Below are 13,339 nucleotides of genomic sequence, written 5' to 3'. Positions count from 1 at the left end.
TTGTGCAAAATTGTAGCAGCTCCATTACTTTCCAACACTGAGCATTCTGAAGGCAAATGCAGCACACAGTGTTCGAAAGGATTGCTACTAGAATAGTGGTGTTCACTCACTCAGGACTAAAAGTTTAATGGGAGTCAAAGCTAGAGGAGAAACCTCCTACAATCAGGAACGAAGATTTGGCTCAACTTACTTACCTTTATTTCCTAGAGGCACCTTTATTCAATATGTGTGACTACACCAAAGGAACAAAATGTTCCCCCATCATCATTGGTGTTTTTCTTAAATCTACACTGTGATGAGAAGTGTAGCAAAAAGCTTGGGGAAAAAGAAAACAAAGGCAGCAAAATAAAGAGATGCCACATGCTGTTGGTTTTTCGATGTCAGGATGTTTGCATATTTGAAAGCTACTGTCTTGACAGCCTCAAGGGAGAGTTGCATTTTTGTGTGGCAGTAGGCATGGCAAAGTTACTACAATCCACACCTGCAGAATGATCATCTACTTTAGCCCATCAGCTCATTTGCGACAGCAAACGCCTCTGATGGTGCCAGTGTGCATTACACAGCTGCCCATTGGCCATTTGTTTGTTAGGTACCTGCTCACTTCCTGGATACAGTGACAGTATTCTGCACAGTGTGTGTGTATATATTCATTATCTGGTATTTCTTCTGTATGTAATGTAATTAATTACACTGTCAAGAAAAGTGTAATGTTGCTGGTAGTGTTTCTGCTGCAATGCCCCATGCTTCAGTGATTTTAAGGAGATGAATTTAAAAATGTTCCAGCTATGACCTGCTAAGGAGGAGCGAGAGGACTGAATCCCAAAAGAAAGAGCGCTGCTGTTTTGGAAGGAAAGGGGCACTTAGAGTGCAAGGACAGGATCTGGGCACTGTGTGTTCATGAATGAAATCCCACAAACAACTGTATGTTTCATATCTGGATTTATTGAAATTTGTGACCATCCCAGTTGGAATATGCTCAAGCGCTACCCTGAGTTTAATTGAGGTTGCTTAAGCTCATGAGCTGGGAAGAACTTTTGCATTACAGTTTGACTAGAGCTGGCAATTATGTGAAACACAAGGGTTCTCACAGCCTCTGACACAATGCACGATAATAGCTTGGAGTTGCATGATAGCTCTATGACACTGAAGATTAAGGAGGCGTTCATATGGTTTTATCTCACAGGCAGCTGTTTTTGACAGGGTTTCCCTTACGAGTCAGAAAATATAAATGTCCTGGGATGCCACTGCATCATCCCCATGTTCAGTCAGGTGTGCAAAATGGCATCCTCTGCACGCACCATACGTGTGAGGTCACACTGTGCAGAGGATGCCATTTTCTTCATGCATTGAGGGACCAGATAGAAATGGGCCCATGGGCACAGCTGGTCCTGGACCATGTCTTGCCTACACCAACAGCATGCCACTGATGGGGTGGGGAGGGTTGAAAATATGACATGAATACTAGGGGGTTGGTTGACACTAACAAATGCCCTGTTCCAACAAAAGAGGGGAGGAAAGGTCTTTCCAAGTCCTGTCTGAAGCATATTTGCAAGATGATGTGCAGAATCTTGCACTCATGGTCTCTGGATCCTAGACAATCCAATCCCATTCCTGGGCATCAAATCCAGTGAGCGGGATGGGGACAGTGACAAAGGGGAAAGGCCATCTTTCGACACAAAAGGCAATGCCTTGACATGAAGAGGAGTGAGATTAGACTCCATGAGATTCTGCCCAAGACTGAGCAGATTTAGGCCCTAAGGGGTCTGATCACATGGTATGTATAACTGTTCTTGCCTTTGGAAAATGTAATCTTTCTACCACCCCTTGTGCTCTGTGCTGATGAAAGAAGACGGGCACGCTGTGTGCAAACCTCTTTGCAAAAGCATAGCGTTCCATGGATAATTCACTCCACTGTGCCCTAGTTTTCTCTCTGCCTGTCCCTCTAGCTCAGGGATTCTCAAACTTGGTGACCCCTTTCTGACAACTAAACTTACTACAAGACCCCAGGAGTGGGGACTGAAGCAATGTAGTGCCCTTTCAGTCCAGAACCAAACAAAATATACTTAGTGGACCAGACCCAACTAAAACTTTCCTAACTGGACCTGCTGAAAACACAACTTGTTATTGATCTATGATTTGGCTAATCCCCCTCTCCTAGAAAGCATTGTAAATCTTTCTCTTGACAACCAATAATGGCGTCCATGTTGAGTGCTGATGGTGACTGCAAACTTTTGTAACTTGTGTTCAAGTTCAGATGAAGAAACTGAACCATTGAACCCGTTGTGGTTTGTGCTTCACTGATGAGCTAAGGAATAATAAAAGGTTTTAGGTAGAATTCAACTTGATTTCCAGCCCAATTTGTTCTATGGCAGAGTTCTGTCTTAAAAAATAAACAAAAAAGCCACCCTGCTTTCCCATATGTAAACAATTGGTCTGTAAACTCCATCTCTCTATCAAACTTCATCACTTAGTAACAACACGATACCCACGTAGAGCACGGCTGGTCTGGAACGATTCTTATTGATCACATCTGTCCGCTACAACCGTTTTTTCAGTTATGTGGCATGATTGCGTGTGCAATGTTCATTCAGACATGAATGCAGCTGAGTAGCATGGCTCCATTTAAGCCTGTTTTCTGTCCGTTTCTACATCTTCTGTTTGGTCTGCATCCTTGTGTTTTATCGGGTTAGTGGTCCTTTTGCTCCAGAACTATGTTCCTCTTAATTTCAAAAAATTGAACTTTAGTTCTGCCCCAGTCTCCACTCTTTCCCTCTCGTACTATGTCTCAGGCTTGCATTTAGTGTGACTGAATTTTATAGAAACAAGCACTACCTCATTTTTTCCATGAGGCCACAGTTCATTGTAAAAATTTCAGAAATGGCTCTTATCAGGCATGCAGCTTTACAAAGATGTTATGACCACCAATAGCTCCTGATGTCTGTCGTCTACCTCCTACTTAAGAAACGTGAAGTTGCTTGAAGATGACTAGAACACATTTCTAAACCTGGGGGCTACCCTCGAGCCCATTGTCTTCCTTCATTTGCTCCCTTACAATTTTTTGTTTTTCCCTTTCATGACTGATCTATAGGTCTGGGGCAAGTCCCCACGTCCTCTCTTCAGTAGCAGTGCTAGGTGGGCTAATGCCCAGACATGGGTGAGCTGATCCGAGATGGAACTTTGAATTGGATATTATTCTCCTTTAGCACCCGGCAATGTATTATAGATATTGTCAGCTTTCTTTTACTTTCACGGAGCCAGCCCGGCTGTAATTCTGACATTTACAAAACAGTGGGAGGACATTTTACATGAATCATAAATTGGCTCCACTGTATTAGAAATTAGGAAGAGACAAGATGACATTAAAAGAAAGTAACGGAAATAATAATTGTGTATGTGACACAGAGAAATCTACCCATGTAAATGATTGCATAAGAAAAGTGGAACAGTTGAGAGAAGATACCATATAGGGCAGAGAAACACACACTAATGGTACTGATAACCACAACAATCATCTGCAGTTGTAGCGGGCATTGGCAGCTAGGGAGGGGGAATATTTACTAAGAGCTGGGTAGTATCTGGGGGACCTCTGAAGGCCATTTCTTCACAGCCAGCAAGGAACATATGAAGACAGACCAGTCATCCGGACTTCATTCCTCATTGAGTTGTCACCCTCAGAGTTTCCTGTCCATAACTGACCAGAGGAGGAGACTGCATCCTTGAAACACACCACGTAGATGACCTCCCAGATCACTACATTAATGCAGTCAAGCAGGGATTGTACAATGGAATAGTTACAGTGGAATGAAAGTTCATGCTAAACAGGATTAAGCTTTCAGGGAAAGAAGAAAGTTCCTCAAAGTAGTTTTACTCCACTGTAGTACAAGTAGAAATGCAGTGGAAGCAGCGTGGCCTAGAGGAAGGAGCACTGGCCTGGGAAGCGAGAGCCCTGGTGTCTATTCCTGGCCCGCTGGAGTGACCTGGGGCAACTCACATCAAATGTTTCTGTAAAATGGGGCTAATGATACTCACCTCGCTTTGTAACATGCTTTAATATCTACTGGGAAAATAGATACTATAGCAAAGCTTGATTTTAATGCTTTAATTCTGGGCACTGAACTTTAAGCAAGTCAGTTTAATATATGAATTTATGATTGGTGTGTAATCCAGCATAATTAATTTCTACAGATTTGTTTTTAAAATTGTACACGGCTATCATACATAGACCAGTGCAAATGAGAAAGGAGACACTCACTGGCTTTAGTAAAGCCTGTTTCACTTAAACAGGCTCTCTGAATGGCTTGGAATCAAATAATTTTCCTATCATCCCAGTGGCCAAGAATGAGACCCTATACCTGCTGCAGATTGAAGTACTTCAATACAGTTAATAAGTAAATACTGAATGTTTTCTAACTGGGCATCCTTATGCTTCTGGAGCTCTGCAATTCCCAGCTCACTGTTCTGAACCCTTGCTGCAGCCTGCAGCCCTTTGGTTCTCAAAATAAGTGCTCGCACCCCTCATCAAAAATCGTTGCAGTAGGTCAGTTCTTTGAACCGAGATTTTGTTTGTTGGTAAATTACAGTAATGGTGAAAAATGTATAATGTTAATAAATACATAGGTTTGATGAAACAAAGTAGTTGTACTTCTATGCCTGTGCTTAATTCGTGTTTTCATTGATTTACCTTCTAAAAAAATCTGGCCTGTCTCGCACCCCCCGAAAGGGCATCGTGCACCCCGGGTTAAGAACCACTGCTTTAAACTAACCCAACATTTTCAAGCCTTAGTACATGCTGGGAGCAATGATAGAAATCTGCTTGCCCATCCCTAGGGATCAACAAGCAGTGAGGTGTTTGAACACAGGTGCTACCAAAGATGTTCCCTTACATTCTAAGTGCAAAAAGCAAAAGAGAAACTGAGCTGAACAAGAGACACAAACAAGACCTTCCATAGACTGAGTCGAGTCAATTTCTCTTCCTAAATATGCAATTGCTCACACTAATCTTCCACTACAGTTCTTAAGTAATTGTCCATTATGGGAACTCACAAGTGAAAAAAAAATAATGAGAAAACAGTTACCCATATGACAGTAGTTAAACAGACTGGAAGATACTTTGTTTCAAGCTGCTCTGATGGCATATAGAGTCACGGCCATGCTTTGACCTCTTTGCTAACTGCGTATGCTAGAGGGGATGCAGGGGCTGAGAGACCTGTGCTGCCTCCAGCACACCCACAGAGGAGGCGGCTATAATTCTGGCTCAAAGAGGTAATGAGCGTGATTAGCACTGCTGCTTTCACTCCGCACACCTCAGAGGGGGTGTTCCAGTGTTGGCACGAATGCCTCCATAGCAAGCTGCAGGGTGCTTTGGGACAGATCTCCATTTACTGTGCATCACAGGCATAACGTCCCCTCACCCAACACACTTGGATGCTAACCCCATGCTTTGCTGGCTCATGGGGCCGTAATTTATCCCAATGTGTTCAGTGAACTTAGAACTACCAAATGGGAAGGAGCCAGTGTTCAGTGCAGGCGGATGAGTCACTAATCCACATGCTTCTGCCTTGTCTCTTACATACAATACAATACTTATGTGTAGAGTCCTGCCTAAGAGCACCCTGCCATTTCATCTGACAAGCCTAAAGAGAGAGGGATAGAAGCTTGTCTAGAAGTAGTTACTGATCATGTTTTTGGTGGCGGGAGGAGGTGGAGAATCTATGAAAAATGGCATTTTAGATTTTATAAAGAGCATAAAACAATCACCCACAAACAAATTGTTTGTTTTAAGATCCAAGGGAGGTTCATAATGATCAAAATTTGCTATAATTTGGCACTGTTTTATGGGCAGAATCATTTCTCAGCTTGGCCAAGAACCCAGGTATTTTATTAACATTGCAACCAAAGGTTGGTTATTACTTTGTCCTTCATTCTCTCCCCTCCCCCCCCCCCCGCATACCCATTGTACTGGTGATAGATTGGACAGTTCAGCTGATCTCTTTCTCCGCCATATTCAGACAGATCATCATCATTTGCATGATTCATTGTATCCATTTAGATTACCATTTATCCAGCACTGTACAGTTCTGGGCTTTTTGCTGAGCTATAATTTTAGCCCAAAAGGAACTAACTGTCCTGAGCTTAATTTTGGGCTAAAGTATGACTAGTGGGTCAAAGGCCCTATCAAGGGTATTTTTTTTCATACATCTTTGACAACGGGTGCGCTGATTTTTTTGTAATCGGAGTTGAGGTGTGAAAGCAGATACAAGGCATAATGAGTGTTCCTGATGCAAAAGCCGTTCACTGCTTAAAAGACAAGTCAAAGTCTAAATGCTTCATAACAAAGCCTGAGATTTACTTAGGACAGGATTTTTTCCCTGCACATTTTCACACTGGTTTCTTAAGACAGTATGAAGTGGACAGTCATGTCTGGCGTGAAGAAAAATTGCTCTGAATTCAAGCACCCTGCTTGAAAGCCTCTGAACATTTACCATTACGTTTGTAGTCTTGAGAGAGCTGTTCAAAGCAAAGCATTGCCAAGAGATTTGCCAAATGAGGAAAAAAGATAAAACCTTCTTTCTATGTTGTGAGGTAATCTAAGCTTCGGTCTTTAGGGAATAACAAAATAGTTACACTTGTGGGGATTGTGAATGAAACAGATTTCTGTTGCTACAGGCAAAGATGAATTAGTGAGGTACCGTAAATATTACTGTAGGTGAGAAGGTGGACAATCAAATTATAGCAAGGAGGACATTTCCCTTGTATTTGTACTGAAATTAAAGTTACTGACTTAATGTGGTCACCGAACGACCAAGCCTGCAACGTACTGAGTGCCTCCTCAAAGATTTTGAGCAAGTTTACTTCTCCTTGGTGTAAGGAGAAATTGAAGGGACTTACCCATCTTGCAAAATCAAGCCCTCAGTCAATATATGCTTTTATGGAGGAGCACACGATTTTCCTCCAGAACTGAAGAATTATGGTGGCGCGTGCAGGCTTCTGCAGGCATGGTTACAAGCAAGCATTGATTTGTCTGTGGAAGTTATTTATGTGATACACCCGCATCTAATTGGATCAGTGCATCAACCACAGTGGGCATATGTGCTTTTATTAAATAAGGACCCATAAAACGGGAGCAACCACATTTCATCTCCTTTCTACAAAAGCATCGTAAGTGTAGCATGTTAAAATGGCCATTCTATGCCTTTGAGTGCTGTTTTCAGAAACATGAGCTGATCAGGGAAATGAAACTGATATACTGCAGTCAGTAGCCAAATAGAATGCATTGTCGGATGCAAAGTACAAAAATTTGAGAGCAGTTTATGGAGTAAATAATTGAAATGAGTTTCCAACTCTATGCTGTGCATAGCTCTTTCCATACATATTTGGGACCCATTTTTACCCAACAATTTGTAATCAGAGTTAGATATCTGGGAGACTAGGGAGTCTAATTTACTCCAGTCAATGGAGTTACACACCAGGTATCATCTTGATCTCTGTTCAAAGCATGCCTTGCTTAAAGGTGGAAATTTACCAATTAGACAGCATGATTTCTAAGGTGATAGCATGACCGATTCCAACGCTTCCTGGACCTCTACACTTCTGTTGACAAGCTTTTAACAGTGCTCTTATTGCTAAGACACAGGAAGCTCACTCATCTACTGAAGGTTTTTTCCCCATAGCTCATGCAAGTTGGTGGCTACAGTCTACTTTTAAGTTCGCTCCCCCAAAACTGAGCCTACATGCTATATAGCAGATGCAATCATGCCCTTCTTTTACAAGCTATGATGATTTTATATCTGGGTTGGACACATTACCAGAAATGCTGGAAAATTTTCACCTACCACAAGAGTTGCATCAGTATAGGGATGTACTAAGTCTAGTAGAAAGCTATCAGCTATGTGTAAAATCCCCAAGGCCAAATAGTCATCTCCATTTCTAGTGGTGGTGCTTTCTGCTTTTCATATAAAAAGAAGAATCAGCATGGACCTGGTCCTAGAGGCAGATCCACGCAGCCAGAGCCTTGAGCCCATGCACAGCCCAGTGTAGTCTAGATAAGCAGAAACTCTCAACTGCTCAATTTTGGTACTGTCAATGTACTGCGTGTGCAGCATTTAGCACAACTCTCCCTGCGGTTTCCAGTTGGGCATGACATTACAAACCCTCAGGTTCCCAACTCCCCTTATCGCTAGGAATCTAGCTCCATTCTCCACGACAGGCCAAGCCAGAACCCTGGCCCTGAACACCCATATGTTTGGGGTAAGTTCAAATATTCACTTCATGGCTGAGAGTAACATTTCTTTTTTTAATCTACAGGGGGAACAGAGAAGATGATCTACTGGTCTCTTAGAGCCTTAAAACCTCTTTTCCCTGGTCTGACCTCCTGTATATACACAGGCCCTTAAATTTCAGTTCAGGGGTATCTGGGTGGTCTAACAACAAACACACACTTTCTGCATTTAGTTAATGGCAAGATTTTCACATACCATAGATCATGGCTAAGTGACTTAAAGGATGCATTTAGCCAGCTCACCGTTATCTAAGAAAGAGTTCTAACTAGTTCTGGCTTTCAGCACCCAGATGTGAGTTTCTTTAACCAACAGTTCTCTACCTGCTATCAGGACTAAAATCCTGGAAAAAAGGGTAATACTGAGGCCTGCTAAAGGGAGAAGGTGAGGGAAGTGCTGTCCCTGGAGATTATCAACACAGAAGCTGACCTTATTGAAGTACCACCCTGCTTTGGAATCAATCATCTCTTTCATACACCCCCAACAGGCAATACGCAGAGTTCTGATCATAAAGTTCTGTATATTCATTTGTGACGAAAATGGAGAGATATGAGAACAGACAGTTCATCAAGCTGACTCACTTGCCTTCTACAGCATAATACTGTGAGGAAATCCATAAAAGAATCTCCCTTGATAGGGCTCTGTCTTCCCTGTCTATAAATGCTCTTCCACCTTGTTCTTTAGCAACAGCTGGACTTTATAGTTTGACTGTGAGAGATAACTCTTAGCGAAATTTAAAAAAAAAATGTTAATTCCCTGAATTTATTCTTCTATGCTTATTTTAGGAAAGTTACCATCCCTGTATGAACCCTAATTTACAGCCTAAGAATGAAAAATAGGCTCATAAAATCAGTTTCCACCAATGCTCTTTTCACCAAAACTAATGATTGTGTTATGAACACACATTAATGGCAAAAGGACATTTCCGACTAAGACTCCGATTGGGTCAGAAGGTGTGGGCTCAAACTGGAAAATATTTCAGGCTGCTGAGTTTCTAGGTGCTGTTCATAGCTCCAACAGTTTTCATCCCCAAAGATGACAAAACACTTCACAAACCGCAGGTCTGTTCCTGCAAACGCTTCATTACCAAGGACCGTGCTTATTGCAGATGGACGATCGCTAAAGGCAGGACTGAGTTAGGGATTGGAGCTGAGCCCTTTCTTGTTTATCCTCCGCCTCTTCCTGGGAAAATAAGGCCTGTGCAGAACTCCTCCACGCACAGGCTCACGGATGGAGTGAGCACATGCTGCAGGGGTGAGTTTCCTACCTGGGGCCCCCCAGCCTAAAAAGAGTAACCTAGGTAAGGTGCATGACCCAAGACAGGATATATCTGCATCCAATTATAACCCCCCTCTTCTACTGTTCAACACAGTCAGTGGCTCCATGTCTTAGTGAAAATAAGTCTGGATGTGCCCAGTTGGCTGCTGACTCAACCGCTGGGAACAAAACGGGTATGCCAAGGGTAAGTAAGTGGTGCTGCTCAGTGCAAGGGGCCTCACAGGAGAGAGTGTGCCCATGCCAGATGATCGTAAGGCAGCAGTTCTGCTGCTGAGGAATACTTTGGTATTTTGGTTCCAAAAGAGCCATGGCAGAATCTTTCCACCAAGGATTTCTTCCAAAGAACCTCAAGAGAGAGTCCTTCACCAGTTGCCCATTGACTTGGGATACAACCACACTGCAGTTCAAGTGCACTGCTATCCAAACATACTTATCTTGCACCTTCCTCCAAAGCAGCTGATGCTGACCACTGTCTGGGATGGGATACTGGGCTAGATGGACCACAGGTCAGATCCATTAGGACTATTCCTATGTTTCAGTATTTCTGTGATGGAGTGAAGGTAGTCCCATTACTATTTTTGATAGCTGCTGCCCGTGAAGTTGACACACAGTCTCCCCGAAACTAGCCCATCCAGATCACCTCTCCCTAGAATGTCCTAAGAGGCAGAGGGCCAACGCACTCCTTCTACAAGACCACACGGGCAAAGGGCGGACTATCAAAAGCACAATCCGCTACTAGTTACAGAAATGCCTGGGGAGTCAGACCACCAGAGATTGGTGGACGCCCGAGAATATGGGGAACTTCCAAATGTATGGCTATGAGTTAGAGCACAGAGACCATGATCTGTGCTTATTAATACATCTGCCATGAAGTCACAGACTATGCTTTCTAGAGTTTGCAGGCACCCCCCATTAAAGCTAGCTATGGGGCAGACAGAAAAAAATATCTGTGGAGGGCGGAGCAATGAACTCCTGTGCAAAAGCTCACATGCTGGCTTCAGGTATCTCCCTGTGAGGGGAAAAAAAGCACTATTATAGCATCAACCATCAACCACCACACCTCCTTTGACCAATAAGGCCATGGCACCACTGCAGAGTTACCTCAAGCGTAACCTCTAACGTGAGTCCTGTCCGCACCAGAAGAGAGGAAAGTGGAACTACAGGGCAGGTGAGAAATCATACGCCCAGAATGTGGGCGAGACACTGTTGGGCTCTAGGTGTTTCACAGACCCACGGTAAACCCCTGCGCTTTAACAAAGCTCAGTTTGGCCCATATTTTGCAGCAGAGACACTATAGAGGTAAATCTGGTGTAAATCCAGAGCAACTCCATTCACCTCAGCACGGTGCCAGCCTGAAAACACTGCCTCAGAAGGGGGTAAAAATGATCAAATGGCACTTGGCTCTGTAAAGTGCTTTGAAAATGCAAAGCGTCATATAAAACATCAAGTAATTAATGCTTCCGACATCCCTGTGAGGTAGCCAAGTGTTTGTTAGCCTATGTTTACAGAGCTCTAGTTGCCAGGAGAAACATTTTTCCTATTCATACCAGTTCTGAATGAAATCAGAAGAGGAGTATACAGATTTACATGCTTACAACCCAGTGAGTGAGGAATTTGTCACTATACCCCAATGTGTGTGTGTCTTTCTTCTAGCGCAAGCAAAGTCTATAGATTGCTGGTAGTGACTGTGCTTTTGGTGATATTTTTAGTAGGTCAGCAGTGTCCCAAATCCAGCAAAGAAACAACCAACCCCAGTAGACGGGGGTCTGTTGGGAGCTACATGAGGAGCTTGCAGTGTTCACCATTGCCTACGCTGTCTCCTGCTCTCTGCGCGATAACATTGTTGGCATCAGATTTTACAGGTCACATGAAAAAGAAATAAATTCTAATTAGAATTTTACAGATCAATGAGTCCATATTTATTTATATGCAAAAATATTTTTAAAAAGGTATCAAGAACAGCTTCTGAAAGCATATTTTCTCACATAGGCAAATGGTTTTTCATCAGTGAAGGACAAGGTGGTCAGGGAACAGGGCTTTAGCTGTTTTCCATGCTAAACTTCTCTTTGTTAACTAAGAATAGACAACCTTATCTAATTGCTTGGGGGGGGTTCTCTTTTGCTCCTATGGTTTATGAAATTGTTGGATAAGAAATCTAATTACTTGCTGTCAGTGTGTGTTTACCACTTGTGTCTGCTTCTTCCATTAATTTATTTCTCACTCATCGCATTAGGCCAGAGGTGTAGTTTGGATTCCTTTTTCATTTCAGGAGGTGCGCATTTCTTTTGAAGGGTTGTGAAGGATACAGAGGTTGCATGTAAACGTCTAGTGTTTTTGTTAAATCAAGCAATAAGGGCTCTAAAATAAATATTCTCTCTTTATATATAAATATTTATATATGACATAAAAAAAATGAACAAAATAGTGTCTGTTTAATTGGACCTTAAACTTCCAGCCAGTTACCCAAAAGCAAAGATGTGCCCTCTGGAGAAAGACAGGGGACTGTGTTCCACGGAGAACCATAGGTTTTAAGCATATTTTTGCAGCAGTGAGACAGTTTCAGGATGGGCATTGACATGGTGCGGGAGCAGCACCTACCAGCCATATGCTCATGAATACTTGAAGATGAACATGCCAGCTCCCTGTATTGTGAGTTCCAGAAAGAGAAGTCAGAACAAATAGAGACGGGTTAGGGAAAGATGCTGCTGCACTGCAGAAAAGCTGCTAGGCAGCCCAGTGTATAGAGATCCTACCGAAAACAAGCTTTACTGGGTCGTAGCCTGGGTATGGCCATTTTCTCATAGAACCCATCCTGGGTTTGGCTTCTTGGGCGCATGCAGGCCTGTAAGAAATACAGACATAAGAGGGGAAATGATGGATAGTTGTCATTTCTAGTGGGTCTTCAGAAGTATGGAAAAGTATTGCAAAATAACCTCTGGGGCCTTTTCCTTCACCCTGAGAGAACGAGCACGCAGCAAATTGAGATGCGCTCGGATGTGGAGAGAGGGTCCCGAAAGCATTTATGGTTTGTTACCAGTTACGCAAACTAACAAATGATTTCTCCTTTTCCCACAGTTTGACATGCAAAGGATAACACTGGAAGAGCTCAAACATATTCTGTATCATGCATTCCAGGACCATTTAACAATGAAGGACATTGAAAACATCATCATCAACGAGGAGGAGAGTTTAAATGAAAACTCTGGCAATTGCCAACCAGAGTTTGAAGGTGGTGAAAAGTTACTATGCCTTCTCTCTAAGCTTTTGTTATGAAACTCTAGCTGAACGCTGAGGTCCTTTCCTAAGGTTTTAATGGGAACTGACCTGACTATTATCAGTGAGCACTAGTCTGCTTGAAAGCCCAGTGAAAACTGAGTATGGACCTCAGAATTTGAGCCTTAATCTTCTTTATTCTATATCCATTAAAATTGGGGGTCAGGGAGGGGAGCTGAAGTGTTTTAAGAATCAAACTGATACCTTATATGGTTTCCAGTACATAGAGTTTATGACGACTTCATAGAGTCACTTTAAGGGAATATAAAATGTCTAGGGATCCTATCAGTGGTTCTCAAACTTTTGTACTGGTGGCCCCTTTCACAAAGAGGCTTGCTACATCTGACAACCTCCCCCCCTTAAATTTTTTTTTTTCATATTTAAAGTGTTTAATAGTGTAAAATGTAGGAGGCGAAGCAGGGTTTGGGATGGAGGCTGACAGCTTGTGATCTCCCACCCCCACATGTAATAATCTCGCAAGCCTTGAGGGGTCAAGACCCCCAGTTTGAGAA

At 42.8% G+C, this 13,339-nt stretch overlaps 1 protein-coding gene across 2 annotated transcripts in view; it reads left to right on the top strand.

The window, feature by feature from the left end:
- Window positions 1–13,339, top strand: part of CALN1 (calneuron 1) — a 183,580-nt gene that overhangs the window by 157,621 nt on the left and 12,620 nt on the right. For both annotated transcript variants that reach the window (XM_075073938.1, XM_032774398.2), the window contains exon 5: window positions 12,630–12,783. In XM_075073938.1, the coding sequence (XP_074930039.1) occupies window positions 12,630–12,783 (154 nt within the window). The remainder of the gene's footprint in view (window positions 1–12,629; window positions 12,784–13,339) is intronic.

The sequence above is a fragment of the Chelonoidis abingdonii genome, chromosome 20 (genome assembly GCF_003597395.2).
Source record: "Chelonoidis abingdonii isolate Lonesome George chromosome 20, CheloAbing_2.0, whole genome shotgun sequence".
Classification (NCBI taxonomy): Eukaryota; Metazoa; Chordata; order Testudines; family Testudinidae; genus Chelonoidis; species Chelonoidis abingdonii.
The sequence above is the reverse complement of the archived record's forward strand: the minus strand, read 5'-3'. Positions and strand labels throughout refer to the sequence as shown.